This window comes from Sceloporus occidentalis, unplaced genomic scaffold (genome assembly GCF_023333645.1).
Source record: "Sceloporus occidentalis isolate IW3139 unplaced genomic scaffold, rSceOcc1.0.p SCAF_3, whole genome shotgun sequence".
Lineage (NCBI taxonomy): Eukaryota > Metazoa > Chordata > Lepidosauria > Squamata > Phrynosomatidae > Sceloporus > Sceloporus occidentalis.
Window position 1 is genome coordinate 221,305,733 of NW_028316983.1, and position 26,116 is coordinate 221,331,848.

The 26,116-nt window shown below is 39.6% G+C and overlaps 1 protein-coding gene across 1 annotated transcript in view; it reads right to left on the reverse strand.

Moving 5' to 3' along the window:
- Nucleotides 1–26,116, reverse strand: part of RGS22 (regulator of G protein signaling 22) — a 78,007-nt gene that overhangs the window by 35,961 nt on the left and 15,930 nt on the right. Inside the window, exons 9-14 of the mRNA XM_089518383.1 lie at nt 25,236–25,397; nt 23,850–24,027; nt 21,255–21,418; nt 18,175–18,283; nt 15,853–15,978; nt 14,369–14,470 (exon numbers count right to left, since the gene is read on the reverse strand). Of these exons, the coding sequence (XP_089374509.1) occupies nt 14,369–14,470; nt 15,853–15,978; nt 18,175–18,283; nt 21,255–21,418; nt 23,850–24,027; nt 25,236–25,397 (841 nt within the window). The remainder of the gene's footprint in view (nt 1–14,368; nt 14,471–15,852; nt 15,979–18,174; nt 18,284–21,254; nt 21,419–23,849; nt 24,028–25,235; nt 25,398–26,116) is intronic.

The window sequence follows — 26,116 nt, forward strand, 5'->3', positions numbered from 1 at the left end:
AACCCAGTTGGGAAAGCTTCTTTAAAGGGGAATACTTATTTCAACTAAGGTAATGCAAATTCACTTTGCATGAAAAATGGCAGTAAATTTATCCTATGCAATCACAGAATCATAGAGTTGGAAGAGACCGCAAGGGCCATCCAGTCCAACCCGCTGCCATGCAGGAAATCATAATCAAAGCATGCCCAACAGATGGCCATCCAGCCTCTGTTACACAATTGAACAGCCCTTACTGTCAGGAAGTTCCTCCTAATGTTGAGGTGGAACCTCTTTTCCTGGAGCTTGCATCCATTGCTCTGTGTCCTGTTCTCTGGAGCAGCAGAAAACATGCTGGCTCCCTCCTCAATATGACATTTCTTCAAATATTTAAACAGGGCTATCATATCACCTCTTAACCTTCTTTTCTCCAGGCTAAACATCCCCAGCTCCCTAAGTCATTCTTCATAGGACATGGTTTCCAGACACTTCACCATTTTAGTCGCCCTCCTTTGGACACGCTCTAGTTTCTCAATGTCCTTTTTGAATTGTGGTGCCCAGAACTGGACACAATATTCCAGGTGGGGTCTGACCAAGGCAGAATAGAGTGGCACTATTACTTCCCTTGATCTAGACACTATACTTTTATTGATGCAGTCCTCAAAGACAACACATTCAATTTGTTAGGGGCAATTAGCTTATACTTTGTAAACTGCTTAGTACATCAGTAAGTGCTATAGAAATGCACTTGCTATTAGGCAAAATATTTCAAATTGCCTGAGTGCAAAATAAATTGATATTTTCAGATGCAGCAGCTCTAAGTAGACCAAATGGTACCAAATCTTGGAAGCTGTATAGAAAAGTAAGATTACAGTTGCATCACATTTTAATGTTTCACATGTAAAAGGCTACGTTAGCAAAGAACAGAACAAACATTAAACAGTACAACATGTATAAAGCCATTTATATGCCATTTTATTCAGACTGAGCTGGGGAACTTCAAGGCCAAATTGATTACTCTCCTATGACTCATAAACCAACACATAAGAGCTGAGAAAAGGAAAGGATGAAAGAAAGAAAAACGTTTTCCTTGCTGGAAATGTTTTCTCACCAGTGTGTTATTTTAGAGGCTCAAATATCATGTTTTTCATATTACTGTCTTCTCGCATGCCCCTTAACTACAGAACAATTCTATAAGCCTTAATATGTGTTGAACAGAACAGTGTCTCCTACATTTGTTATGCTGAAACCATTATGTTTTCTTTCATACATGAGGCTGTTTAAAGCAGTAGGTTTAGTTCCTTCTACAAGTATCTTAACTAGAGTGACATATGTCTGAGTGACACAAATGCAGAAGGGGCATAACACTGAGACAGATTATTGGTCCACCTAGCTCCATATTTGCTATGTACACTGACCAGTAATGACTCCCCAGGGCCTTTGAGGCCAAACGTGACATAACATACCCTCAAACTGTCCTGATTTGGCAGGAATAGTCCCAATTAATCTCCTGCCATCCCATATTCCCAACTGTTTTTATAATGTTTCAGTTTCTATCCTCTCCTCCCACTTTGCCATTTATTCTTCAGTTAATGTCATTTAGTGCAAACTGAGTTCAAAATGCAACTATAGTTTGCACTCCATCGATACAGTGAGGGAGACGAAAGCACATGATTGGAGGGAGTAGGAAAGGATGGGGTATTCAGCCTTCTCAGTGGGCTCAGGCAAGAGTAAACTGATGCAGCCTCTGCTAGATTGTGTTTCATTCCTTATTAATAACTTTTGCCATCTTCATCATAGTAATGTAATTGTAATGTTGCTTGGATACATGTGCCCCAGTTTTCATTGGTGAAATGTCAAAGTATATGACATCAGCTTATTCCAATGGTTAGCTTTGCACAGGTGCTCTTTTAAAAATAAAAACCAACAACACATGTAGCAGATGGACTAGACTGGAATCATGGCATTAGATAATATTTGGTATGTGGGCTGGGTGTGTGGGCAGGGAGAAGTGTTTCATTTCTGCTGTTCCATAAGGGGGTCAAAGGACAATTTTTACCTACTTAAAGCCCTTGGTTCAATCCTCAATGTCTCCAAGCTGGGCCAGGAAAGATTCCTACATGGAGTCCTTGTGAGACTCAAGTATGGACAATACTAATTTAGATGAATGAGAAACCTGATTCAGTAGCTTCCTATGCCTAAATAACAACAATTTAAGTACTGCATAAATCTCTTTGGAAAAAGAATTATAAAGATGGGGGCCACCAATGAAGAGATCCTCTCTTCAGTTACCACTCATCTGGCCCTGAAGTTAGTCAGGGAAGAACCTATGAAGCTGACCATAAAGGTTGGCCTAGCATTTCTGATGCACTGAGGGTACACACTAATCTCAAACTGGCAGAATTCTTAAGAATTTCAGTTACTGTGTGTGTTATTCAAAGAAAGACAAGAAACAGAATGAACTTCAACAGGGAGAAATGTAAGGTACTGCACTTAGGGCAAAAAAATGAAATGCACAGATATAGGATGGGGGACACCTGGCTTAAGGAGACAACATGTGAAAGGGATCTAGGAGTCCAAGTAGACCACAAGTTGAACATGAGTCAACAGTGCGATGCGGCAGCTAACAAGGCCAATGTGATTTTAGGCTGCATCAATAGAAGTATAGTGTCTAGATCAAGGGAAGTAATAGTGCCACTATATTCTGCTCTGGTCAGGCCCCACCTGGAATATTGTGTCCAGTTCTGGGCACCACAATTCAAAAAGGACATTGAGAAACTGGAGCGTGTCCAAAGGAGGGCGACTAAAATGGTGAAAGGTCTGGAAACCTTGCCCTATGAGGAATGACTCAGGGAGCTGGGGATGTTTAGCCTGGAGAAGAGAAGGTTAAGAGGTGATATGATAGCCCTGTTTAAATACTTGAAGGGATGTCATATTGAGGAGGGAGCAAGCTTGTTTTCTGCTGCTCCAGAGACTAGGACCCGGAGCAATGGATGTAAGCTGCAGGAAAAGAGATTCCACCTCAACATTAGGAGGAATTTCCTGACAGTAAGGGCTGTTTGACAGTGGAACACACTTCCTAGGAGTTTAGTGGAGTCTCCCTCCTTGGAGGTCTTCAAACGGAGGCTAGATGGTCATCTGTCGGGGATGCTTTGATTTGGATTTCCTGCATGGCAGGAGGTTGGACTGGATGACCCTTGCGGTCTCTTCCAACTCTATGATTTTATGATTCTAACAGGTAAGAGATTTTAAGGCAAGAATGGAAAAGTGTGGCCCTCCAGATGGTATTAGACTGTAACTGCCATGAGTCCTAGCCAGCACAGACAATAGTGAGAAATCTTGGGAATTGCTGTGAGAAGATGGAGTCCATGAAGAGGGTCTGGAGAAAGGGAAACTAGTCCCTGGCCCCCATTTAATTACTTGCCCCTGCTCTACATCATGCATAATTTTTACATATCTCTTAATATTTCTGCCCTTCCCTGCCTTTTTCAAGGCTGAAAATCCTAAATCATGGTCACCTTTCCTCCTTGATAATTTTGGCTGCCTCCAGCTTAAATGTCTTACCATCTAGTTTGAACATATGATGGCAACAATTTCTAATTTAGACTTTTATTTTTCTTTTTCTCAACAGCAGTCTCTCTACTAAGGGTCATTTCATTTTCCACTCAATGTGTACTTTCCAGAATCTTGCTAGAGCAACAAAGCTTTCCAGTGCCCTTTGGATAGGACTCCAAACAATTAGAGTATGATGTTGTCCATTACATGAAAAAGTATGTTTTAACTGGGTGTCTGTAAATGCCTGAAAAGTTCAGACAAAAGTCACCACGCTTATAATAGCATATCAGACTTCATTTATCCAGTGATTTCTTTTTTACTTCAGTAAAAGAAGAATGCATTTTCCTATATTGTCTCTATATATTTCCCTATAATATAAAATGTACTGAAGTTAGAGATGGGCCTAAAGCAAATTCCAGATGTGAACTCTGCTTATGGTTTGCATCTTTATATAATTTACAAAGGCAAAAAACAGAAACCACAGTTCTCATACCCTCAGATCAGATCTGCATTCAGATATAAATGTCATGAATCCAGAAAATCAAATAGGCATTTGGCTTAGTTAAAGATTTATCCTCAGGTACGTATTTCTGAAATCCAAAGAATCACAGTTTGACCAGAATTAAGAAGTACATCTGCTTGAATTATATGGGAAAGTGATGCCATGTTATATCATCTAATGACAGAAAATTAGCCAATGTCAGAAAGTTGGGATCTATATTTGTGCATGCAGAGAAAGTGCAGGTTGTCAGTGTTATTCTCAATCGATTTAATCCCCTCACACAGAATCATGATCATTGTTTTTGTTTAAATTATCTCTGATATAAGAACAATATATTTCCCATAACTGCCTTACATTTTTCTACCTCTGAACAGCATATTTTTTCAGAGCTTATTTCCACATGTGTTTGTCGTTTTCCTTTTCCAATACATTTTGCATTTTACTACATGTAACCGCACACATTCCTTTTGCAACACACACACACACACACACAGAATGAAACTCTCCCTGGAATGCATTACCATATCTTTGGTATATCATAAAGCATATATAGAAATGCATTGAAGAAATGAAAAATGCTAATAAACAAGAACATTTAGCGCATATTTTCAGTACTCCAGTAACAAATAAAAAATCTTATTTCTGCCTTCTGTGTGTGGTTGTGAAAGCTGGACAGTGAAGAAAGATGTATAAAAGGAAAAGGTAGTCCCTTGACATGAATGTCTAGTCATAACAGACTGTAAGGGGTGATATTCATCCCCGTTACTAAGCCAAAGAGCCAGCACTGTCCGAGGACTACTCTGGTGGTCATGTGGCTACCATGACTGTACCAAATGCTGTTACCTGAAAACAGGGATACTAGGTGTTATTTTATGCATTTATGAGTTACTGGCCTTTTTTTTTTTTTTTTTTTAGATTTCACATTTTCTAGTCTCTGTGTGTCGTTTCCATAATAGGCAGCTAAACTCTTCCAAAATTCCCATTTCATTATTGATGGCAAATTTGGAAATAATGAAATTTGTGAAAATTAAATCTGTGAAAGTTAAAATTTGACTGTAATGCTTTTGTGGTCAGAATAAAGACAGTTTGGGGATTCTGGAGGTGTCAAGGGCCACAGAAACAACCTTTATGGTCCATATGTAGCCACAGTCTGCCTGTTGCCCATGCAAATATATACACACACATAGATAAGTTGAGCATAATAAGATGGGTCACAGCATTAATACTCAGAATGATTCTTGTTCCCTATCAGATTTATAGTGTTGCAGGTCATCCTAGTCAGAACCAGTTCCTAGATAAAATGAGTTCCTGACATGCACCCACAATCCATTCATCTTCACCTTTTGTATAATGGGAAGAAGAAAGATGCCCTACTAGGCCATCCTAGCTCCCATTGAAACATATCACTAGATTGTTACTGGCTATCAACAACACTTCAATAGGAGTAAATTGCCATTCCACAGCTACAGCAGTTTGATGCCCCTTTAGATATCATGGCATCATCCTATGGAAACTTGAGATTGGTAGTTTGGTTTGGTATTCTAATGCACTCTTTTCAATTACAGCAATAAATTCATTTATTAAAATGCCTATACCCTAGCTTTCATTAAACACAGCCAGCATGATGTAGTGGTTTGAACATTAGACTACAACTCTGAAAATCAGGGTTCGATTCCCTGCTCAGCCATAGAAACTCAATGGGTGACGTTCAGCGAGTCACACACTCTCAGCCCCCCCAAAACCCTGTGACAGGTTTACCATAGGGCACACAAAAACAACGACAAACTTTCATTAAAAACTTTCAAGATGCCTAAGAATAAGTCAAATTACAAATCTATACATTAAACCATAATCCTAACAAACACAATCAAGAAAATAAAAGCATGCTTGTTTGCTCAGGCTTTTCCATTATCATTTTCCTGCCTTTTGTGTGTAATCAGTTGCCCCAATATCTAAATTGTTTTTAATGGGTTATTTTATTGTTTAATTTTCCTTTTATTATTTTAAACTATTTGGTTTATCGTGTATATTTTTATTGTAGTCTGTTTGGAGAATTTTTTAAATGAAAAATGGCATAAAGTTTTCTTAAATAAATAATAGAAAATTGCTTGAACAAAAATGTGAAACTAGGGACTTTCAGACTGCTGAACTCTCTTTGCAATGCTACTTGTCATGTGCTAAGAAAACTACAAAACACTCACAGCAGCCTGGTAATAAATGGTTAAAAATAGTAATGAAGTGACAGCAATATGTTATTCAATTCTCCTCATCTGGTCATGGGTATGATCAGAATAAACATTACATGAATTTTGTTCCAGTGGTGAAGGCAGAGTTTGGAAAAGCACAGTGACCATAAGCAGCCTCTTTTCTTGATTGGATGCAGCTTGAGTTTCATCTATTCCAATGAAAATTTAAAAAAAACAACAACCACCAATGAAAAAACAGGCAGCCATAAAAAGCAAATTCAAGAATGATACCAAATGTTGCTGCACATGTGTTGATTTGTAATGTAACATTTGGGCTGTTAGTTATGCTAATGGAACAGTTTCACATCTTGCATTTTGATGTATTTGGTTTTAATGGTGATGCAGACATAGCTTTTTGCAATTTCCTAGTTATATTCTTATGTGCAATGTTCTGCTGTCACCACCAGGCCCAGCCTGGTAATAAGATTAAAATGAGGAAAATGAACAAGAACACAATTATATACACGTCTACTCAAGGACTAAGTCCCAGTATGTCTCCTGGCATCCTAGTAGAACCACTTGCCAACATGTTTTAGAAGGCCTGGAGAACAAATGAGGTGCCAGAAGACTAGAGATGAGCAAACATTGTCCCTCTCTTCAAAAAAGACAAAAAAAGAAGTTGCAGGGACTACAGGTCAGTTAGCCTGACATCAGTGCTAGGAGAAATATTAAAACAGAATATACAGGAGTCCATCTGCAAGTATCTTGATGGCAATACAACGATTAGTAGGAATTAGCATGGGTTTGTCACAATAATCCCATTAAACTAATCTTATGTCTTTTTTTTAATCGGGTGACTAGTTTAGTAGGTTCAATAAATAATAATAATAATAATAATAATAATAAATTATTTTTATCCCACCTCTTCTAAAAGATCGAGGCGGCATTACAGCAATAAAAGCATACAATACAATAAAAATCCCATCCCCCCCCCTCATTAAAACAAGTCAGTACAATAATTCCAATACTGTATAACAATAATAAAAAATACATTAAAATCAATTAAAACAATCAAAGATAGGGGGCAGCACATCTTAGGAGAGTCGCTAAAGTAGACCATGTCATATCACATCATATCATAGGGAGCAAATATGTCAATTACTCAGGAAAGGCCTGTTGGAAGAGATCCGTCTTGACAGCCTTTTTAAAGCTGTCAAGATTGTTGATGTGTCGGATCTCTTCTGACAGGCCATTCCATAATTTGGGAGCAGCAAATTAAAAAGCCCTCTGGGTAACTGCAGCCAACCTAGTCTTTGTTGGCTGCAGTAAATTTTTTCCAGATAACCTAAGTGTGCAGGGCGGATTGATTTTAATTAATTAATTTTAATTAATTTTATGTCCAGTTAACGCAGTAAAGGTTTGCAGCCTAAAGGAAATAAGGCATCTTCTACATATAACTAAGTTTCAGCCAGGGTAGTCGACCACATTAAGCATCTCCATTGAGTTTAATGATACTCATTCCAAGCAAACAATTTCTATAACATGCCCTATTGACCAAAATTTAACTAAGAATTAACTTCTTGCTATATATGTCTCTGATGCTCTGATATAGATGATATGGTTTTTAAAAAAAGAATTAAATCAGATCTGGTAGATTTGTCAATGGTGTCTAGCCATGACAACTATGTGGATTATTTCAGTAAAGCGACAGTCTGCCCTTGAACACTAGATGCTGCCCCTAAACACCAATAATGCCTTATAAGACTTGGAAATTTGAGAAACAGAATTTTTCTTTTCTTGTGCCCATTTGTACTTTAATGTGCCTATGGGAGGACTAGCAGCCCTTCCAAGCATCCCTCATTCTGACGTTCAAAAGCTGGCTACTAGAGAGAACTTAATAGTAGTGGGCCCCAGATGGGGAATTCTCTCTCAGACAAGGTTTGCTTGACATCAACATTGCCTTCATTTTTCCACCATGTCAAGATTTTTCTGTTCCCCCAGACTTTTTAAAATCCATATGACATTAGTTTTGGTTCATGTGGTCATTGGTTGGATGTTAGCTCTTTGAGCTGTATTGTATTTTACTATGCTGGATTTTGTATTATTGATTTTAAATTTTTTGTTAGCTTTACTGTTGCATTGTTGTTCTGTTTTAAAAGGACCGTATGATACGTAGGCAATTGGTTTTATAGGTTCAGCCTAAATACAAACAATAAATATATAATATGTAAAATTATACCAACAGTAAATAAGTTCAAAGTACTAAAATGCTTAACAGTACAATTCTGCATATGTCAACCTAGATGTCAGCCATAATGATTTTTATGGTTCTTACTCCCAGGTAACTGTGTATAGGGCCTAAGTATCCTAAAGGCACCAGATCCCATCTGATCTTGGAAGCTAAACAGGATCAGCCCTGGTTAGTACTTGAATGGGAGACCACCAATGAATACCAGGTGGTGTAGGCTATATTTCAGAGGAATGAACTGGAAAAAGCACCTCTGATTATTCCTTACCCAAGAAAACGCTATGATATTCATGGGGTTGCCATTAAGTCTACAGGTGACTTCAAGGTGCACGCAAACACATGCACACACAATTGGAGATAGGATTACAACCCAAGAATGTATATTACATTCTGATTGGCACAGGTTGAGCAGCAGCTGGCAAGTGAAACAAATCCTGGGAGAACATGAAACAAAATCTTGCACCTGGAATGATGCTTCTGTGGCAGCTAAAGTATTCAGGTTCTTTCATGTTTATATCCTTTCCGTCAGCCAAGAAATAGCATAATATTTCAGTAGTTCAAGCAAAATGTGGAGCTCCTCTGAGGTATGTGCTTACATTTTGATGTTTTCCATAGACATTATGGACTGCTTCTGTACTATTAAACCTATTATTATTATTTATTAAAACTAGGAATAAAAACAAAGCCATGGTGCAAAAGTGGATTGAAGAAATAATCCTTTGGGGAGAGAAAGAGGGGCTTTTACTCAAGCAGATGTGCTGTAACCACATGGATCAAAATGAACAGACTGGAACTTCCATGATTTAATGTATTTATTGAGGCAGTTTTTATTAAGATGGTATTCTAGAGTGCTGTAAGCATTGTTTTAAAATAATGTATAATTTTATATTAATAGTTTTTTGTGGTTTTTTTCAGGCTATGTGGCCATGTTCTATAAGAGTTTATTCCTGACTTACCGCCAGCATCTGTGGTTGGCATCCTCCCTGAAGATGCCAGCCAAAGATGCTGGCGAAACATCAGGAATAAAGTCTTCTAGAACATGGCCACATAGCCCGAAAAAACCAAAAAACCATAGATGCCGGCCATGAAAGTCTTCGACTTTATATTAATAGTTTGTTCCTTGTTTATCAAGTGCTTTTCTTGGCAGAATTTGTTCAGAGGGGGTTCCTCTGAGACTCAGAGGGTGTCATTTGCCTAAGGTCACCCAGTGGGTTTCCACAGCCAAGCAGGGATTCAGTTCCAGGTCCCCCAGTGTCCTGGTCCAACATTCAAACCATTACAGCATGCTGGCTCTCTATTAATACTATATTTTCTGGCATATAAGACTACTTTTTAACCCAGGAAAATCTTCTCAAAAGTCTGGGGTCGTCTTATACACCAGGTGTCATCTTATAGGGCAGGTGCTGAAACTTCTGAGCCGGACTGGAGAATCTGCAGTCGCCGCATATGGTGGGGGGAGCTCAAAAACGGCTGCGGCCACATCCCCACCATATGCAATGATAGTATGAAAGCAGCTACCGCTCTGATAGTCTTGGAGACAGGGAGGGCTGGGCAGGCAGGGAGAGCTGACCAATCCAAGCAGGCTTTGTATACAACAAGGTTTCCTGCTAAGTACCTACATGTCATTTGAATTAAAATTACCATATTGAAATCAAATCTAATTTTTTTTAATTTTTATTTGGTGTGTGTTGGAAGAGGAGTAGTCTTATACGGTGAGTATATCCCAAATTCTATATTTCAACTGGAAAAGTTGGGGGTCATCTTATACGCCCAGTTGTCTTATACGCCGGAAAACATGGGTAGTTTATTGCGGTTTAGTACATTTTAATAATGTTGTACCAGAATATTAGGAGAAAAGCAGGATATAGATAAGTTAATGAAAGAAAGAGAGAACACAGGCATATATGTATTAGTAAGAGATTTCCTCCAAATGTAAAGGAGTGATTTTTGTCAGTGCATCAACATAGGAAAAACAAACTCCCCCTTCTTGCCTGCTGGAACATCAATAATTACAACCTTTATCTATTTTGGCCATCAATTGCCCTAAGCAGCTAATGCATTACTCATTTATAAAGGATGCACCCTTGCCCATAAGAAGTGCATCTAAAAGGCAACCTCACCCCACATTCTTTGCAAAAATCCTAGCAGGGTCTAAGTTCCCCAGTAATTGGTCAGAACTTCAAAATCCAACTTCTCAACCACACCTTGTTTTTCAGCTCCCTCATCTATGATTTGGAGTTGTAGGGTGAGCTGTGAGATAGTGAAATTTGCTGATGACAGCAAATTATTCAGGTTTCCTCGGTTAACAAAGCAGATGTGTTCCTAGGCATTCCTTCTTTAACAGCAAATTTGGTTGTAGAGGCAGAAATAACATGGATACGTACCTTCACCACAAAAAGAGCAGCTTGCCACATTTCAGCAAATGTTTACTCAAAACTAACAATATGCACATGTGAAATGAAGGAAGCAGGTCAAATAAGCCATTTACAAGCAAATAAAAACATTTGGAAGCTTCTAAAGACTACTTGAAGCATCATCCAAATTGTATTGGGAGATGGATTTTTCTTTCTTTCACCAGCCTCCACTTTCCTCATGATTTCCATTTTGGCCTAGATACCTATTTTTTTTATGCTGGGGTAACTGGTGAGCAGACCTATCTGTATCCCTCTTTTCTCCCTGCTTTGCTCTTCATGAATGCTCAGTAATGGATTCTAGAGTAGGTGCTATTTACAGTAGCTACTGTAAGATATTCCTACAGACAGGCAAGAGTAGAATCCCAGTCTTTCCCAGAACAAGCTTTATTGCATTGATTCTTGCAGACATGTTGCTCAATCCCTCACGCAAAATCTGTGGCCTCAATCACGTCATTTTTTTTACCAGAATGATGCAAATAACCTCACTAACACTTTCCGAGTTTGTTATTTACACCATGGACTCATAACTGTCCAGGAACCATATCACTCTGCATCTCTGAGAGTTCAGTTGCTCACACATGGGGGCACCCTTCTGTTGTCCCTGCACCCACCAGCACCTCTCAGCCCGACAGATGTGGGTTGGCATCCCTTTTCTTTACCCCTTTTGCCCCTGTCTTTCCTTTTTTCTCTCTCCAGTGGTGGCTGTTATGTGGGGGAAAGGCTGGTGCATTCTTGATCACATGGGCTGTCGATGATGCAAATGCCCATTAAAGGCATGGGGAGTTTTATCCTAAGTCTCTTTGGGTCTATTTGCATTGTGGTTCACACAACTGATAATGTGAATCTTTTGTAAAAACTCAGAAAAAAGCCTGATACAGATTATCCTGAGGTAAACAGGATTTTTGGCAGCCCTCCACCACCCCCCAAACTTAATCAGGTGCATTTGGAATGCATGTGAACAACAAAGATTCATCCCAAATTCATTCCAGGATTATTTTCATCGTGTGAATAACCCCTGTGTTTCTACAACCCTCTTACACCATCCTCTCAATGTTGCTGCTATTAAAACACTTCAATTTAGACAGAGGGAAAGGAGGGAAATAGGGAAACGTGAAAATACTTTATGAAAAGGGACTTCTTAGAGACTTTGTTAAATACAGTATGGTATACCTGTATAGGGTAGTCAAAACAAAGAACTGCAAAAGCATCCCCTCACATTAGGGGAACCAGGTGTTCAATTTAAATAGTGTTCTAACATTTTAATTACCTCCCCAAACTGAAAATCCTTTGTATTTGAATGTTCAAATATTCCATAACATTAAAGACAATTTTTATTTATTTTAGCATTAAGAGCTGAAAGAGATTGGCTCAAAATGCCAGCTTCCTGGTGGCTTGAGGGCATGGTGTACTTATGATGCATACCCTGAAGCCTCCTGGAAGCTGCCGGGCTGCCCACATGTGAGCTGGCTTCATGGTATTCTTGCAGCGTGGCATTTACACGCAGCATGCTACAGGAGCACCATAAAGCTGTGGCGGGGAGGAAAAAGCCGACTTTTTGCTAGCTCAAGAAGGAGCGGCATTTTGCTACTTCTTTTTGGGCTGGCAAAAAGTTGGATTGGGGCCACAGTGTGCGGTTGCTGTAGCTCCAACCTGGCTCTCTCAGGGGCAGTTTTAAGCCACCTCTTCAGGGTGGTCTATTTTGCCCCTAATGCTCAAGTTTTGGTGCTAAAATGTGAATAATCACAATAGGAGTCATGATCCACACATTCCCCACAGTATTTGAAACTCATCCAAACTTTTAAAACTGAAATTTCAGTCTTTAAATCCAAAGTGTCTGAACTGTTCTATTTTTGAAATTCTGAAACTGAAATTTGCAAGCTGAATTTCAAACGTACAAATTTCATTTGTCTAATTTGCTAAAATAATGGAAACAACCCTCAACTGAAAGAAATATATTAATTATTATTTTAGTCTTTGCACATACTTCTTTGTGCTGTATAGTAACCAAAATACAAGCCCTTCTCCAAAAGACCCTCTAAATTTATGTGGGTTTTGGAGAGAAATGGTTTGGAAAAGAAAACATTGAGTTGGCGATATATAAAACTAACAAAGTATGAATTGAAAATTAGAACCAGCGTTCCTTTCTAATCATTAGTTCAATCTTCCTTAAGACAGAGGGCCAAAGATAGCTTCATGATGCTCTGGCAGCATGCAGCATGTAAACATTGCATTTCCAGAGCACCCGGAAGCCGGACCACATGTGAGTGGCTAGGCAGATTGAAGCCGGCTTCCAGGTCATGAAAAGCCACCTGGATGGCAGCGCAAAAGGACTGTCTGTTTCAGCCCATAGTGCTTGAATCTTTGTATTTAGGAAATACAGCTGTATCAAATCTGCTTTTTCATTACATCCCCAGCAAGAAGGAAAATAATGGGGTAGTGGGGGTTTTTCCCCCAACATCCATATGGGAAACTGTGGCCTCAGTGCAATTGCTAGTTCTCTTGAACAGATGCAGTGAATCAATAGCTGAATAGCAAGTAAATCTTACTGGGACAACGGATTTATTTTAGTTGGAACCAGAAACTGGATTAAAGCCTGTATCATTACCATAAGGCCATTTTAAACTACATTAACTGAAACACATTAACAGTTCCATACTAGCCTCCTACAAATATTTCCAAATTTCATATTGACTTTTATATTTAAATCTTGAGCTACAACTTTATGCTGGTTGTGACCAACAGTCAGTCAAACGAAGATGGATGCAGACTGTCCAACTGTCCTGATTTGGCAGGAACAGTCCTGATTAAGTCTCTGTTGTCCCACTTTTTTCAGTTCTCTTAAAAACATCCCAGTTTACCTCTCCCTTCCCACTCCCCCAGCCCCACTTGTCTTCAGCTTACTTTAGTTGTTGCAAACTGAAATCAAAGTACAAAAGTAGTGTGCATTCAATTAATTCAGTAGGGAGGGAGAGGAGATGGCAGAATCTTGCCCTTTCTAGAAGTTTAGACAAAAGCAAACTGCTGCAGCCTTTCCTAGCTTGTCCATTGTTCCTCATTAATACTTTTTGCTACTTTGACAACACCATGATATTGTATGGCCACATGTATCCTGGTTTTAATCTGTGAAATGTGGGAGGGTAAGTGGATGTAAACGAATGTAGGTCCACATACTGAGTTTCATTACAGTTACAGTCATGCTTTCTAGACCCAAAAACCCAGTAATGTCAATATATACAAAAATAAAAGAGGGTTCTATTTCCATATAATAAGCACTACAAGCAATCAAGCAACTGCAGATGGATTATACAAAATGAACCAAATGCCTGGAATCCAGAGACAGTCTTCAGTAAAAGCCATGCCTGACTAACATTTAGATCATCTGTCTTACCCCATAGTAACTATTCAAAGTTTTATTTGTTGATCATGACCTCAGAACAATTTTCCTTGGGGCTATGGACACTTGGAAGAAGTCTTATTTATGACTTACTTGAGCTTGCTTGCAGAGTTTAAAAGGATGGAGGGTTTCTTGGTAGAAAAGTTGATGATAATCCTGCAAGTCAAACCAGAAGTACGTGCTGTTCTTCCATACCTAGTGATAGCAGAAGGAAAGTGAAGGCATTACTACTCAATTTTTCATTAAAAATATATATAGCTTTAAATTTCTGGAGATAGAAACTCCTCAGTTCCTTGGGGTCACGATAAATCACACCTAATTTAGAATGGTTTGAATCATGCGTTCTATACTGGCAGCACATGTGAAGCCACTGCCACTGTAATGCATGCTCTATCTTTTATTGTATCCTTTGCATATAATTGGCTATTAAAATTGTTAATGTTATAGTTAACATTTGAAGATTAACCACATTTGGTTGCTATTAAGCTAGGGGTTCACAATGTGCATCTAAAATTGATGCAGTGCTAGGACAGTGCTTTTCAAGCAATTGCTGAGGTCATTAAATGTTTCTATCCTGACTATTGTTACCATTTTTTTTTATTATATGCCTTTCAACCATCCTTCACTACAGCTTGGTGCTGTTGCACAGAGCTAAATACTTCCAGAGGGACAAAAGCATTTCACAGACCCCATTACCTCAGACACTCATCTTCTTTTGAAATAAAATCAAGCATTTTTACTTTGAAATGTTAAACAAGCATCAGTTCCATCAGTTTAGACAGTTGTGTTTGAACATTTGTGCCAGCCAGACTGGAGACAAATGTAAATTTTGACTATAAAAACTGGACTGTATGTGAAATAAAGAAGATACTCTGTTAGTAAATCTGCAATTAACTGGATGAGTTCTGATCACTTGATCTTAAACATAAAACTTATTTCAAACACAACTGTCAATTTTCTTCTTGGTGAAAAAAAGTCTTTGAAAACCACACAGTTTTGAAAGGTTATTCACAATTTGGGACTTATTCTGCACAAAACTCACACATGGTTGTTTTGCACATGTGAAAAATAACATTTCAGTGCAGAAATAATTCTGTGTGGAAACATTATTTTCCACATAGAAAATATTTTTTCTGTGCAAAACAGCCACCTGCTTTGTGAATTTTGCACAGAGTAAGTCCCAAACTGCGAAGATTCTCATGAACCCAAGATTCTTTTCATCAGTTTCTCAACACTCAAACGCATGTTTTTCAAACATTTTTGAATATTCTTTCCATCCCTACACCTGCAGCAGCAGAGCATTAGGAATGGTGAATTTGTTTTCCCCTCTCACTGCTTGACTCAAATGTTTTGGAGAGACATAACAGAGCTTTACACACAGCTCATCAAAGGCAGTTACTTTCCAAATACTGGGGTCTGAAGATGTCTCATTTCTTTCTACAAAACCAGGTATCCTCCTTGTGCCAGGTTCTGAGTACATCTCAGAGCCGGACATTGTGAGTAGACTGTCCTTCGCTAAGGAAAAGGCAAAAGAACAAATCAAATCCATATAATGAATGATAAGAAAATCCCTGTACCATATTTCCTGACTTTTCACAAAAGTCTGTGAAGACGTAGCCTGCTCTGTTTTCTGTATTGAGGGACTGTAGCATCCTCTCCATTGTAGAACTTCCTAGTTCAGAAATGTCTGGTGATGTTTTACCCTAGACAACAGAAAGCCATGTTGAACAAAGATTGTTGTTTCATTTAATCTCAGATGTGAATAGCTTTGAAAGTACTGTTGTTTCTCTTCTCTTCCAGGAAAAAAAAGTAGGAGGGCAGTCAAGCAAACCAATGGCTCATCTACCCTTACCAGAATACTCTGGACTGTCCTGGAGTATCCTAGCCCTGAATTCCCACCAAATTCCTTCTTATCGTGTGGGTTTTTCTCTCCCAGTGACTATGGCAGCTGCCTTCTCATGTAGTTCCCATTTGTTGCTCAGCACCACTGCTGAAGTCAGAACAAAGCACCCAGCCATGCTGACAACACTGGGCATCTCATTTTGACTTCAGAGTGATTTGTGTCTACAGAGACGGCACTGGGAGATGAATGGGGACCGTAAGTAAAAAGGCAGATGCTGCTGATGCTAAACTCTTCCCCCACCCCAAACTTAAGCAAATGGTGAATTATTCCCCCATGGATTGGGGGAAGAAGCCATGAATCAGGCAAAGGCATCATGAAGACAGTCCACATCTGATTCAGGGTTTATGGACCTGTGTTGTGTAAGCAAGACACAGTGGGTGTGAGGGGAACTTACCAATGTATATCACCAATGTAGACAAGGCCAAATGGATTATCTCCACTAATTTCTTTTCATTATGTTCTTAGATACACCATTTCATTTCTAATTTTATACACTGGAGATGATCAAAGAGGGATGAAACGTCCTTGTCTCATTCTCATAGCATGATTGCAAGAAGATTTTCATATGCCATTGCACTTATCCTGACATTATCCCATCCAAAAAGCATGATTGACCTCGATTGCACAAAAGACTTTCAAACACCACGCAGATCCCATCATTGTCTCATCATTGAAGCGGCATTGTCCAGCATTTTGCATTAACAGGAGTTTGCATTAATGCAATGCTGCTTCAATAATGTGACAATAGCTCTGAGATATGGAAGCCTTTCACGAGATCACAGTCAAAGACGGGATAAGGACGGGGGAGTGATCTGTTGCACATGACTTTCTCATACTTCCTCTCCTTCTGTTCTCACCCTAGTTCCTGCTATCAGGCTTAAGGAACCTTCTTTTCTTTTCAAAACAAACTTCCATTTGTTTTGAATGTAACATACATCATATTTAAGTATATAATTTGTATGGTAATTATGGCCCATAATTGGAAAGCCCTTTCTGAAATTGTGATAAGCCCTTGGTATCCATTGGGATTTGGTTTCAGGACCCCCCTCCCTCCGTGGATACCAAAATCCATGGATGTTCAAGTCCCATTAAATACAATGGCATAGTAAAATGGTGCCCCTTACATAAAATGGCAAAATCAAGGTTTGCTTTTTGGAATGTATATTTTTTTTAATATTTTCAAGCCATGGATGTTTGAATCGATGGATAAAAAATCAGTGGATATGGAGGGCTGCTTGTATTATGTAGTTTGCAGGCCAACACAGGTTATTTTGTTCCCTGAAACAGAGTAGCAAATGGTGCCTCCTCTAACACAGCCAAGTGAAGATGCATAGTAACCAAAGACAGCCAAGTTATTTTGGCACACAAAACAGAAAATCTCACAATCACCTCTCCCCATCTGTAGCAATGCAAATACCAAAGTGAATAACTAGAAAAATTGCCTTTTCATGACACCAAATGTCTGCTACCTGAAGCAGCCAGCTCACTCTGCCTACTGTTAGGGGCAACCCTGGCAGCCTCATGAGGTGACAGTGGCAAAATTTATGTACCTCCAAGGTCAAAGGCCACTGATGGGTGAAAAAATTGTAATATTTGATAATGGTGGCCCAATTTTACTTCAGCCATAGGATAAGCTCTGGTGTATCTACCCTGGGTAAACCCAAATTGGAAGCGAGACTACAAGCACACTAATATGGAATACACTGTTTTAGGCTCCATCCACACTCCAGAAATAATCCAGTTTGATACCTCTTTAATTGCTATGGCTCAATGTTATGGAATTCTGGGAACTGTAGTTTTGTGAGACATTTTGTTTTGTCTATCTGAGAGCTCAACATCTGTACCACAACAAACTACAATTCCCAGAATTCTACAGCATTGAGATATGGCAGTTAAAATGGTGTTAAACTGGATTATTTATGTAGTACAGATGCATCCTTAGTCATCTTATCACCAAACCACTTTGAAAGATCAAAGAACTCCAAATGGTACTCACTGGGATTACTTCTGCATAGGTATATTTTCTATCTAGTTGCGGCTTCAGATAATCCATTTTGTCAGGAAATACTGTTAGGTGAGTCACATTGCTGCATGCTGTAGCTGGTCTGACCAGTTAAGAAAAAACAGATTCAAAACGTACTAAAGGAATCTATTTAATATATTACAGAGGAAGTAAAAGATGCTTTGGGACAAAAAATATCTTGTGGGCTCATGATTAAGGTCCTCAGATTTATGCCTGGAATCTAGGGAGTGGTGACAAAATAAGTCTAGTGCTCTCCCAACTAAAATTTTGTCCCTCACAAAGTTTTCCTCCAATCCAAGGGGCCCGGATTCCCAGTGATTGGGCGGCATATAAATAAATCCTATTATTAATAATCCTCAAATTTCTAGCATAGCAAGAGTGAGATATTGAAAACTGTTCACATCGAGAACTCTTATGTCTGCTGTATTTCTATTCCCTTGGTCACTTTGCCTGCTCCTTTTCTTTGGATGCCAAGATTCTAATTCTAAATGTTCAACTGAAGATGTAAGTTACTGCAATGCTAGAAATTTGAGGATTGAAGGAAAATTTGATGGTAGAGCAGAATACTTATTTTGGTGGAGAAATGCCTTCATTTTGCCCAACTGGTAGCAACACCCCTGCTGGAGTCAATGCCTTTACTTTTAAAGGGTCTAAGACAAGGGTTCCCAACCTGTCTTCTGAGGAGCCCTTAGCATGCACTTCCCAGGTGCTCCACAGCCACTCCAGGAAAATGAAAGAAATAAAAATTGAATGAAATTAAAGAATAAAAATATATTCTTATATATACTCCTAAACACCATTAACGGGTAAAACATGGGGTAGGCCTCTTAAGGGCCATAGAAATAAGGGCTTTGTGAGTCAAAAACACCTGGTCTAAGACAATGAGATAACATATTTAGTCCATCATTCTTATTTCTCCAAAAGCCCTTATACCACTCTTCCCCTCACATGCTTTGGGACGAACTTAGAGTCCAGTTGGAAACAGCAGATAAGGAAAGAGGGCAGACAACATGAGCGGGAAAGGAGCAAAATCCAGGAATCACAGAAGCCCTATCCTTTCTCAGTGCCTCACAGTAAGAAAATTTCCCCTTTGGATTTCAATTCCCAGAATTTCTTAGCTGGCATGGATTCTGGGAGTTGTAACCCCAACACATAATGTCTCCAAACCCTGTCCTTACAGCGTGGGTGGGCAATTGTTTATATACTGTTAAACCTAATGAAAATAACATTTTGAGAAGTTTGAAGACGCAGCCTAGAAATCAAAAGTACATTTCTTTGCCAGGGTGAGTTTGTATGTATTAATAGCTTGGAAAAGTTATATTTTAGACAACTCCCAAAATCTTCTAGCTAGCCATTGGCTGTGCTGGTTAATGAATTCTGAGGATTATAATCCCAAAAGGTAACATTTCCAAATTCCGTTTACACCATAACTATAAGACCAGAAGCCAGCCTCTGACTAGCTACTCCTTCACTACCCACCTTAAGAGGCAAATCCACCTGTCCTGAACCTAAATCAGTCAAAGGAAATTGCTGGCCTAAGGGCAACCTAATTGCAAACTAAGGTTAAACCAAAATATCAGATTCTTGTTAAACAGAAAATCCAGTTCATGCTAATCATAGACAAGACTCCCGATAACTATGATAGGAAAAGTGCAGTCATCACTCTTGGGAAGCTACTGGAGCCCAAGTGCCCCAACAAGGCTCTCAGGTGCTGAGTACTACTTTGACCTTCCTGCATTCAGGTTTATAAACCACAGTTTAAATTTCTCACAGTTAGCAAGAGCACCTTGTTGTTCAGATCAGACCAACAGCACATCAATACCAGTGCCTTGACTTCCTCAGGGCCACTGCTGCTACCTCAGTGACCACAAAAGGAACTCTCTGGCAGAAGAGCCTTGTTGGCAACATAGCCTCTGGTGATGCCAGAACAGGATGCACAGCCATGAGATCAACAAGGGGGGGGGGGGAGGGTAGAGCAACCCCCCTCATTGATGATCATATGGCTGGCCACTTTGCTCTGATGGCAGGCAAGCAATATGTCAACAGTGGAGCTCTGCTGGGAAGGGGTGCTTATCCAGGAAGACAGTGGCAGGAAGTGGCAGCACTTTTTGCAACAAGTGACTGTGGTCAGAGTGAGTGGCAAGTAGCACAGGCCCTTTAAAAGAATGGCAATGGCTGCCACCCACCCAAATCCAGCCTGATCCAGGTGTCCACACTTCCAAAAACACCATAGTCACTCTGGGATTTCCTGGAAGCTCTGGGGTAACTAGCAAGTTTTCTTAAGTAAGATTAAAGGTTAAAAGAAGCAGTTTTGCTGTGGAACTGGCTATATCTTATCTGGACTGATCACACCAGGTATGGGGTGAGTATGTCCCCCCCCCCCTCTTGTGTAGATATGTCCTAGGTCTGGCTCTCCATATATTTTGAATCTTTTACCATTAGGCATACTGGATTGGTAATGATGTTTAAAACTTCTCAAGTGTCACAAATCCCCCACTCTTTACCTTATAGCCTGCAACTCCATAGTCTTAAATGTTCTGCGCAAGAGACCACAACATACCAGTTTTCTTTTACTTCATTGTTAAGGAAAACAGGTACCATGTATACGTGACTATAAGTCAACCTTATGTATAAATCGAGGGCAGGTTTGCGGACCAAAAGTATGGATTTTGATATGACCCATGGATAAGTCAAGAGTAAACCTAGGGGTATCTAAGAAAGGATGTAAAGGGTGAAGCAAAGGAAAATAATGCAAAAGAACTTGCAAAATTCCAGCAGGCATAACTGTTTGTGCTTTTACTAAAGGCTGGATGGATGAGAAAATAGAGATGGTTCAGTGATTCCAGGACAGGTGACACACGTGCCTTTCACTAGGGTATGGTTCCTTTTTTTTAATGAGAGTTAAAATACAGTACCTACATTGACCCATGGATAAGTCAACTTAGGTGTTTTGGATCAATTTTTTTTTACCTAATTTCTAGACTTATACATGAGTCACCTGTTTTCCTTAAAAAGCTGCACAACTTTTTGTATGTGGAGTTTTTAGTTCTTACCTTTGTCTACTAATATTTGCTAAATCAACTAAGCCATCAGGATCTTCCTGCACAGCACTTTGACTTCGTGGCAGGATTGCAGATAACAGCCTGGGAGGCCTCTCGGAATACATATCTACTACAGCTCCTTTTGACAGAGGTGGTGCTGAACTGATTTCTTCCCTCTAGTGAAAATAATGGAGTGTGGAAGAAAAAAAAACCTCTCAGAAATAACTCTTGTCTTAATCATATTTCATCTGCTACACATTTACTTTCAGTATTCTAGGTTTGATAAATATGTCTTGTTTGTAGCCGTTCCAGGTTTTTTATGTTAGAGATTACTTCAGCATCATACTAAAACAAAACAAAAAAAACAGCTTTTTCCAATTCAGGACAAGCTAAAGATCAGTTTGAGGAGTTCTGTAGAGATAGATAATAAGAAGACAGATCTCAGAGAAATTTATGTACACACTTTTGTACACACCTTTGATGTGACCTAGGAATGCAAGTACACTTGTCTCTCCACATTTGGTGGGGTTAGGGGCAAGGGACCCCCGTGAATGTGGAAAAACAGCAAATAACAAAAACACTGTTTTTACCTAAGATAACATCTCTCTAGGAATCTCTAGGTCCTCCAGTGCAACTCTGTGGTCAACATCTGCCATACCTTGACCACAGAATTGCTCTGGAGAAGCTATAAATGCCTAGTGGAGTGCTCTCTCTAGGAATATCTAGGTCTGTCATTGCAACTTTTGGTTAAAATTTACCATAGAATTCCACTGGAGGACCTAGCGATTCCTAGAGAGAACATATTAATGAAATCTGTGAATAATCAAATCCACAAAAGTCAAAGCAGCAAGTGTGGAGGGATGAGTGTATTCCTAATTGAGAAAACAATCCGAATTCCAGGTTTCTTTGGGTGGAGGACTTGGCCAAGATGCCCTCAGTGGTCCTTGGTCCTTATTCTTTTTATTTTATTTATATCCCTCCTTTTTCCTAACATAGGGCCCAAAGTGGCTAACAATTTAAAACAAAGTACAGCTAAAACCAATTTGAAAAAAAAATTAAAACATTAATTGTTAGATAAACAATTCTATTAAAACACTAAACTGAACTATTTTTAAAAACACATTAAAACATAGTAAAAAGAATTAAAAAAAAAAATCCCTTTAAAAGACTGTTCTGTTCCAACAGGTTAAGAGCCAAATCTCTGCCCAAATAAAAAGGTATTTGACAGCTGGTGGAAAGAAAGGAGACAGGGGACTAACTAAGGTACATTACAGACTGCCGAGAAGCAGCGGTCTGCCGCCGCCGCCGGTTGCAGCGTCCAGGAACCGCAGCAGCCAAACGGCGCGGTTCCCAGACGCTGCCAAGGAGCACGAAAATCGCACTCCTTCTTGCGGCCCGGAAGAGACGCCGCATGGCGCTAGTCGCACACTCGCGGCGTCACTTCCACTGCACGACATGCAGACACACAGTGTCTGCTATGTCAAAATGGCGGCAGCCGTGTGGAACGGCTACCGCCATTTGTTACAGACTCTGTCCGTAATAGGAGTAGGGGCGTCTAGAAGAGACGCCCCTTTTTCAAACTGGGACGTCCTGAGGACATCCGAAATGGTGGTCTGTAACCCGCCTAAATGTCCTTTCCGTGGATTTTACATAACTTAGAGTACATCTACACTGTAGAATTAATGCAATTTGACACCACTTAAAGTGCTGTGAATCCTATGGAATCATGAGGTTTGTAGTTTTACAAGGTCTTTAACCTTCTCTGCCAAAGAGTGCTACTGCTTCATAAAACAACAAATTTCAGAATTCTGTAGGATGGTGCGATGTCAGCAAACATGGTGTCAAATTGCTTTATTTCTAAAGTGTAGATGTACCTTAGGAACAAGGACCAAAAAAGCTCTCTCCCATGTCCTCACCAAATTAAGCTGTGATGGTGGTGGGACAGAGAGAAAGCCCTCCCCTGAAGTTCTTAAAGAGTTGGGCAGGCTCATAGAGCAAGATACGGTCTTTCAGATAGACTGATCGAACCACCTCTTCCTCAGAGCTGTTGCTTCTACCCATTTACTAGTCCTTTTTCTCTGGGACCAATTCTCTATTCATAAATCAGGGATTGGTTGTTGTTTCTTGCTTGCTCACTTAGATGGGATAAATGAGCAGAACTAGTGGGTTAATAAAGGGGTCCCATCTAAGTAATAAAGCCTGAATGATAAAAGAATTACCCAGCCAGAGTAATAAAAGAACATACACCACTGCTGTATAGTGGGAAATGGCCTGTGAGTGGACCCACAGAGATTTCCCAAACCTGCTTTAAGTCTTACAGCATATTTCCCCTTGACACCTCTTCCAATACCAAGCGTGTGATGAAGGCTGCATCTGCACTGCAGAAATAACCCAGCTTGACATCACTTTAACTGCCATGGCTCAATGCTATGGAATTCTGGGAAATATACAATAATCATGAGGAGCTTTGCTCAGGTGCCACAACAAATTACAATTCCCAGAATCCCATAGCATTGAGCCATGGGAGTTAAAGTGGTGTCAAACCGAATTATTTCTATAGTGTGGATGCAGTCATCGTGATGTTCCACTTCTGTATATATGTCATACCTGAGAGGGATGTGCTATTTTTGGCATACAAGATTTAGCTCTCAGTGGCAACAGTGACACCATCTGTGGGAAAGGATCCACATCCATCCGTGGCTTTTGCTGTCGGGAATGCCAGATTTTCAGCTTCCTATTTAGCGTCTGTATGGCAGCTGTATGAATGACACAAAATCTGGGGCCCCTAAAAGGTAAACATGAAGAAGAAATGGTTCATTTACGGTTACTAGAGTGAAAATTGGGCAGATTAAATAAGTAAGAAAATTTCAGCAGGTATTGCTTGTTTCCTGGTTGCATGACAAACAACACCTGTTGAAATTCCCTCTTCTACACTACCATTAAATACAGGACCTCTGTCCAATTTTCAGTCTGGCAACTCTAGTTTTCACATGGTTGGGTCATGTGTTCTCTTGCTGGATGAAGAACATCTTCACTCTTGTTTTAAATTTCCCTTTGATTTCTTCTATCTCTTGTACAAGGTCTCTTGTGCTTCCTTTTTTGTAGTCATCTTCTACTATACTGCAGTGATCATTATAGAAGTTCCCCTTGTAATCCTCCTTGTCCCTGTGCACAAGTTGCTAAACAGTTGAAATCAGGGTTCTGACTCTATTTTGTATCTCATCTGTCATTAACTGCTTGAACAGTTTTATCTGTCATCCATTGAAGCTTCTCTTTCTTTTTGGATCCGATAGCATCTTTTTGCATTCTTCAGTTCAGCCTTTTTTGGGGGGTTCTGGTCAATTAGGCTTAATAGTGCAAATCTATACATTATCTACATGGATGTTCTTCAGGTTGTATTTTGGCACAATGGTTGGTGTAATGTACTTCAGCTTTAGTCTAGTCTTTCATATTTACATTCAATATACATTAAAATCACCAAGGAAGGGGGGCATTGGGGTTGTAGTGACCATCAGACCCTTGCATTCATCTCTCATGCAAGAAAAGTGATGTTTGCTATGTATGGTGTGAGTAGTACCAGACAGCAAAGCTAAATTCAGTCAAGGAAGGGACTCTAGAGATTACACTGAAAACATATGGAGTATACAGAAAAATTTCTGAAAAATATCATCCTTCATATCATTGTCCTGATGCATAAAGTAGCTAAGCGATCACACATGTATCAGTATGTATCACTTCTATAATACAGGTGTGTATATATGTTATTAGGCAAGGAATACTCAGAAATGGTGTTGCCAATTCCTTCCTCTGAAATATAGCCTACAGCACCAGTTATTTGTTGGTAGCCTCCCATTCAAATACTAATCAGGGCTGACCTTGCTTCCAAGATCAGATGAGATCTCGTGCCTTTAGGGTGTTTAGGCACTAGCAACAGCCCATGTACTGAGATAAAAACAGAACTGAATGGAACAACTTAATATTTAATCCTCTTACCAGTAGAGAAGCAAAGGTTTCACTACTTCAGACTGAATACGTCTCAGGTTATGCAAGTTCCACCGATCTCCATCCTCCAGGTTTAGTTTCTGCAGAACTTCAGAGGTAAGGAAATAATCTCCATTGCTCACTAGGTAGATTTTTTTCATCCTATCAAGCTGTCTTGAATGAAGGAGAACATTCACACAAAATATGCACATATATTGATTGATAATGCAGAAAAATCCATTCTACCACTGGTGATTATTGGCTTCCAAATCATTGGAGCAGTAAATCTGGGCTAGGTTTTAGCACAAACATTTCCCCTTAAATAGTCTGACCCCTTTGAACAGCTACTTTAAAGTTCAGTCTAGAGCATATTCATAAACCATTGACACAGAAGCCACCAGCTGTGATGATATCCCACCAAAGCAAGAGCCTCTTGTTTGCAAGCAGTATTTTTGAAGAAGATTTCATATTGCAAAAAAACAGGATAGTTCTGTTCTCAAAAATCAAACTCAGAAACCAAACAGACAGGCCAAAATAAAGCTGCTTTGGGTCACTTTGGAGGTATGCTGTTCAAATGACACACGCATCTTAAGAGGACTGGAGCATTGCTTTGCCACGGCTTCTGGTCTCTTGGGATGCATGCATCATTAGGATGCATACTTCCAAAGTGACCCGAAGCAGCTTTATTTTGGCCTGTCTGTTCGGGCCCTCAGACTTTCTGAATAATTCATCTTATTATAATTTTCACCTGTTATCTTTCCACTTCCATCCACACCCAGATGACCACATCCTTAGAACTTGGACATTATCTTGTTTCTGGGACCATGTAAAGCCAGTGGAAGAAAATCATCAGTGATGGATGGAAGGGCACAGAATACAGTGGGGAAAGAATA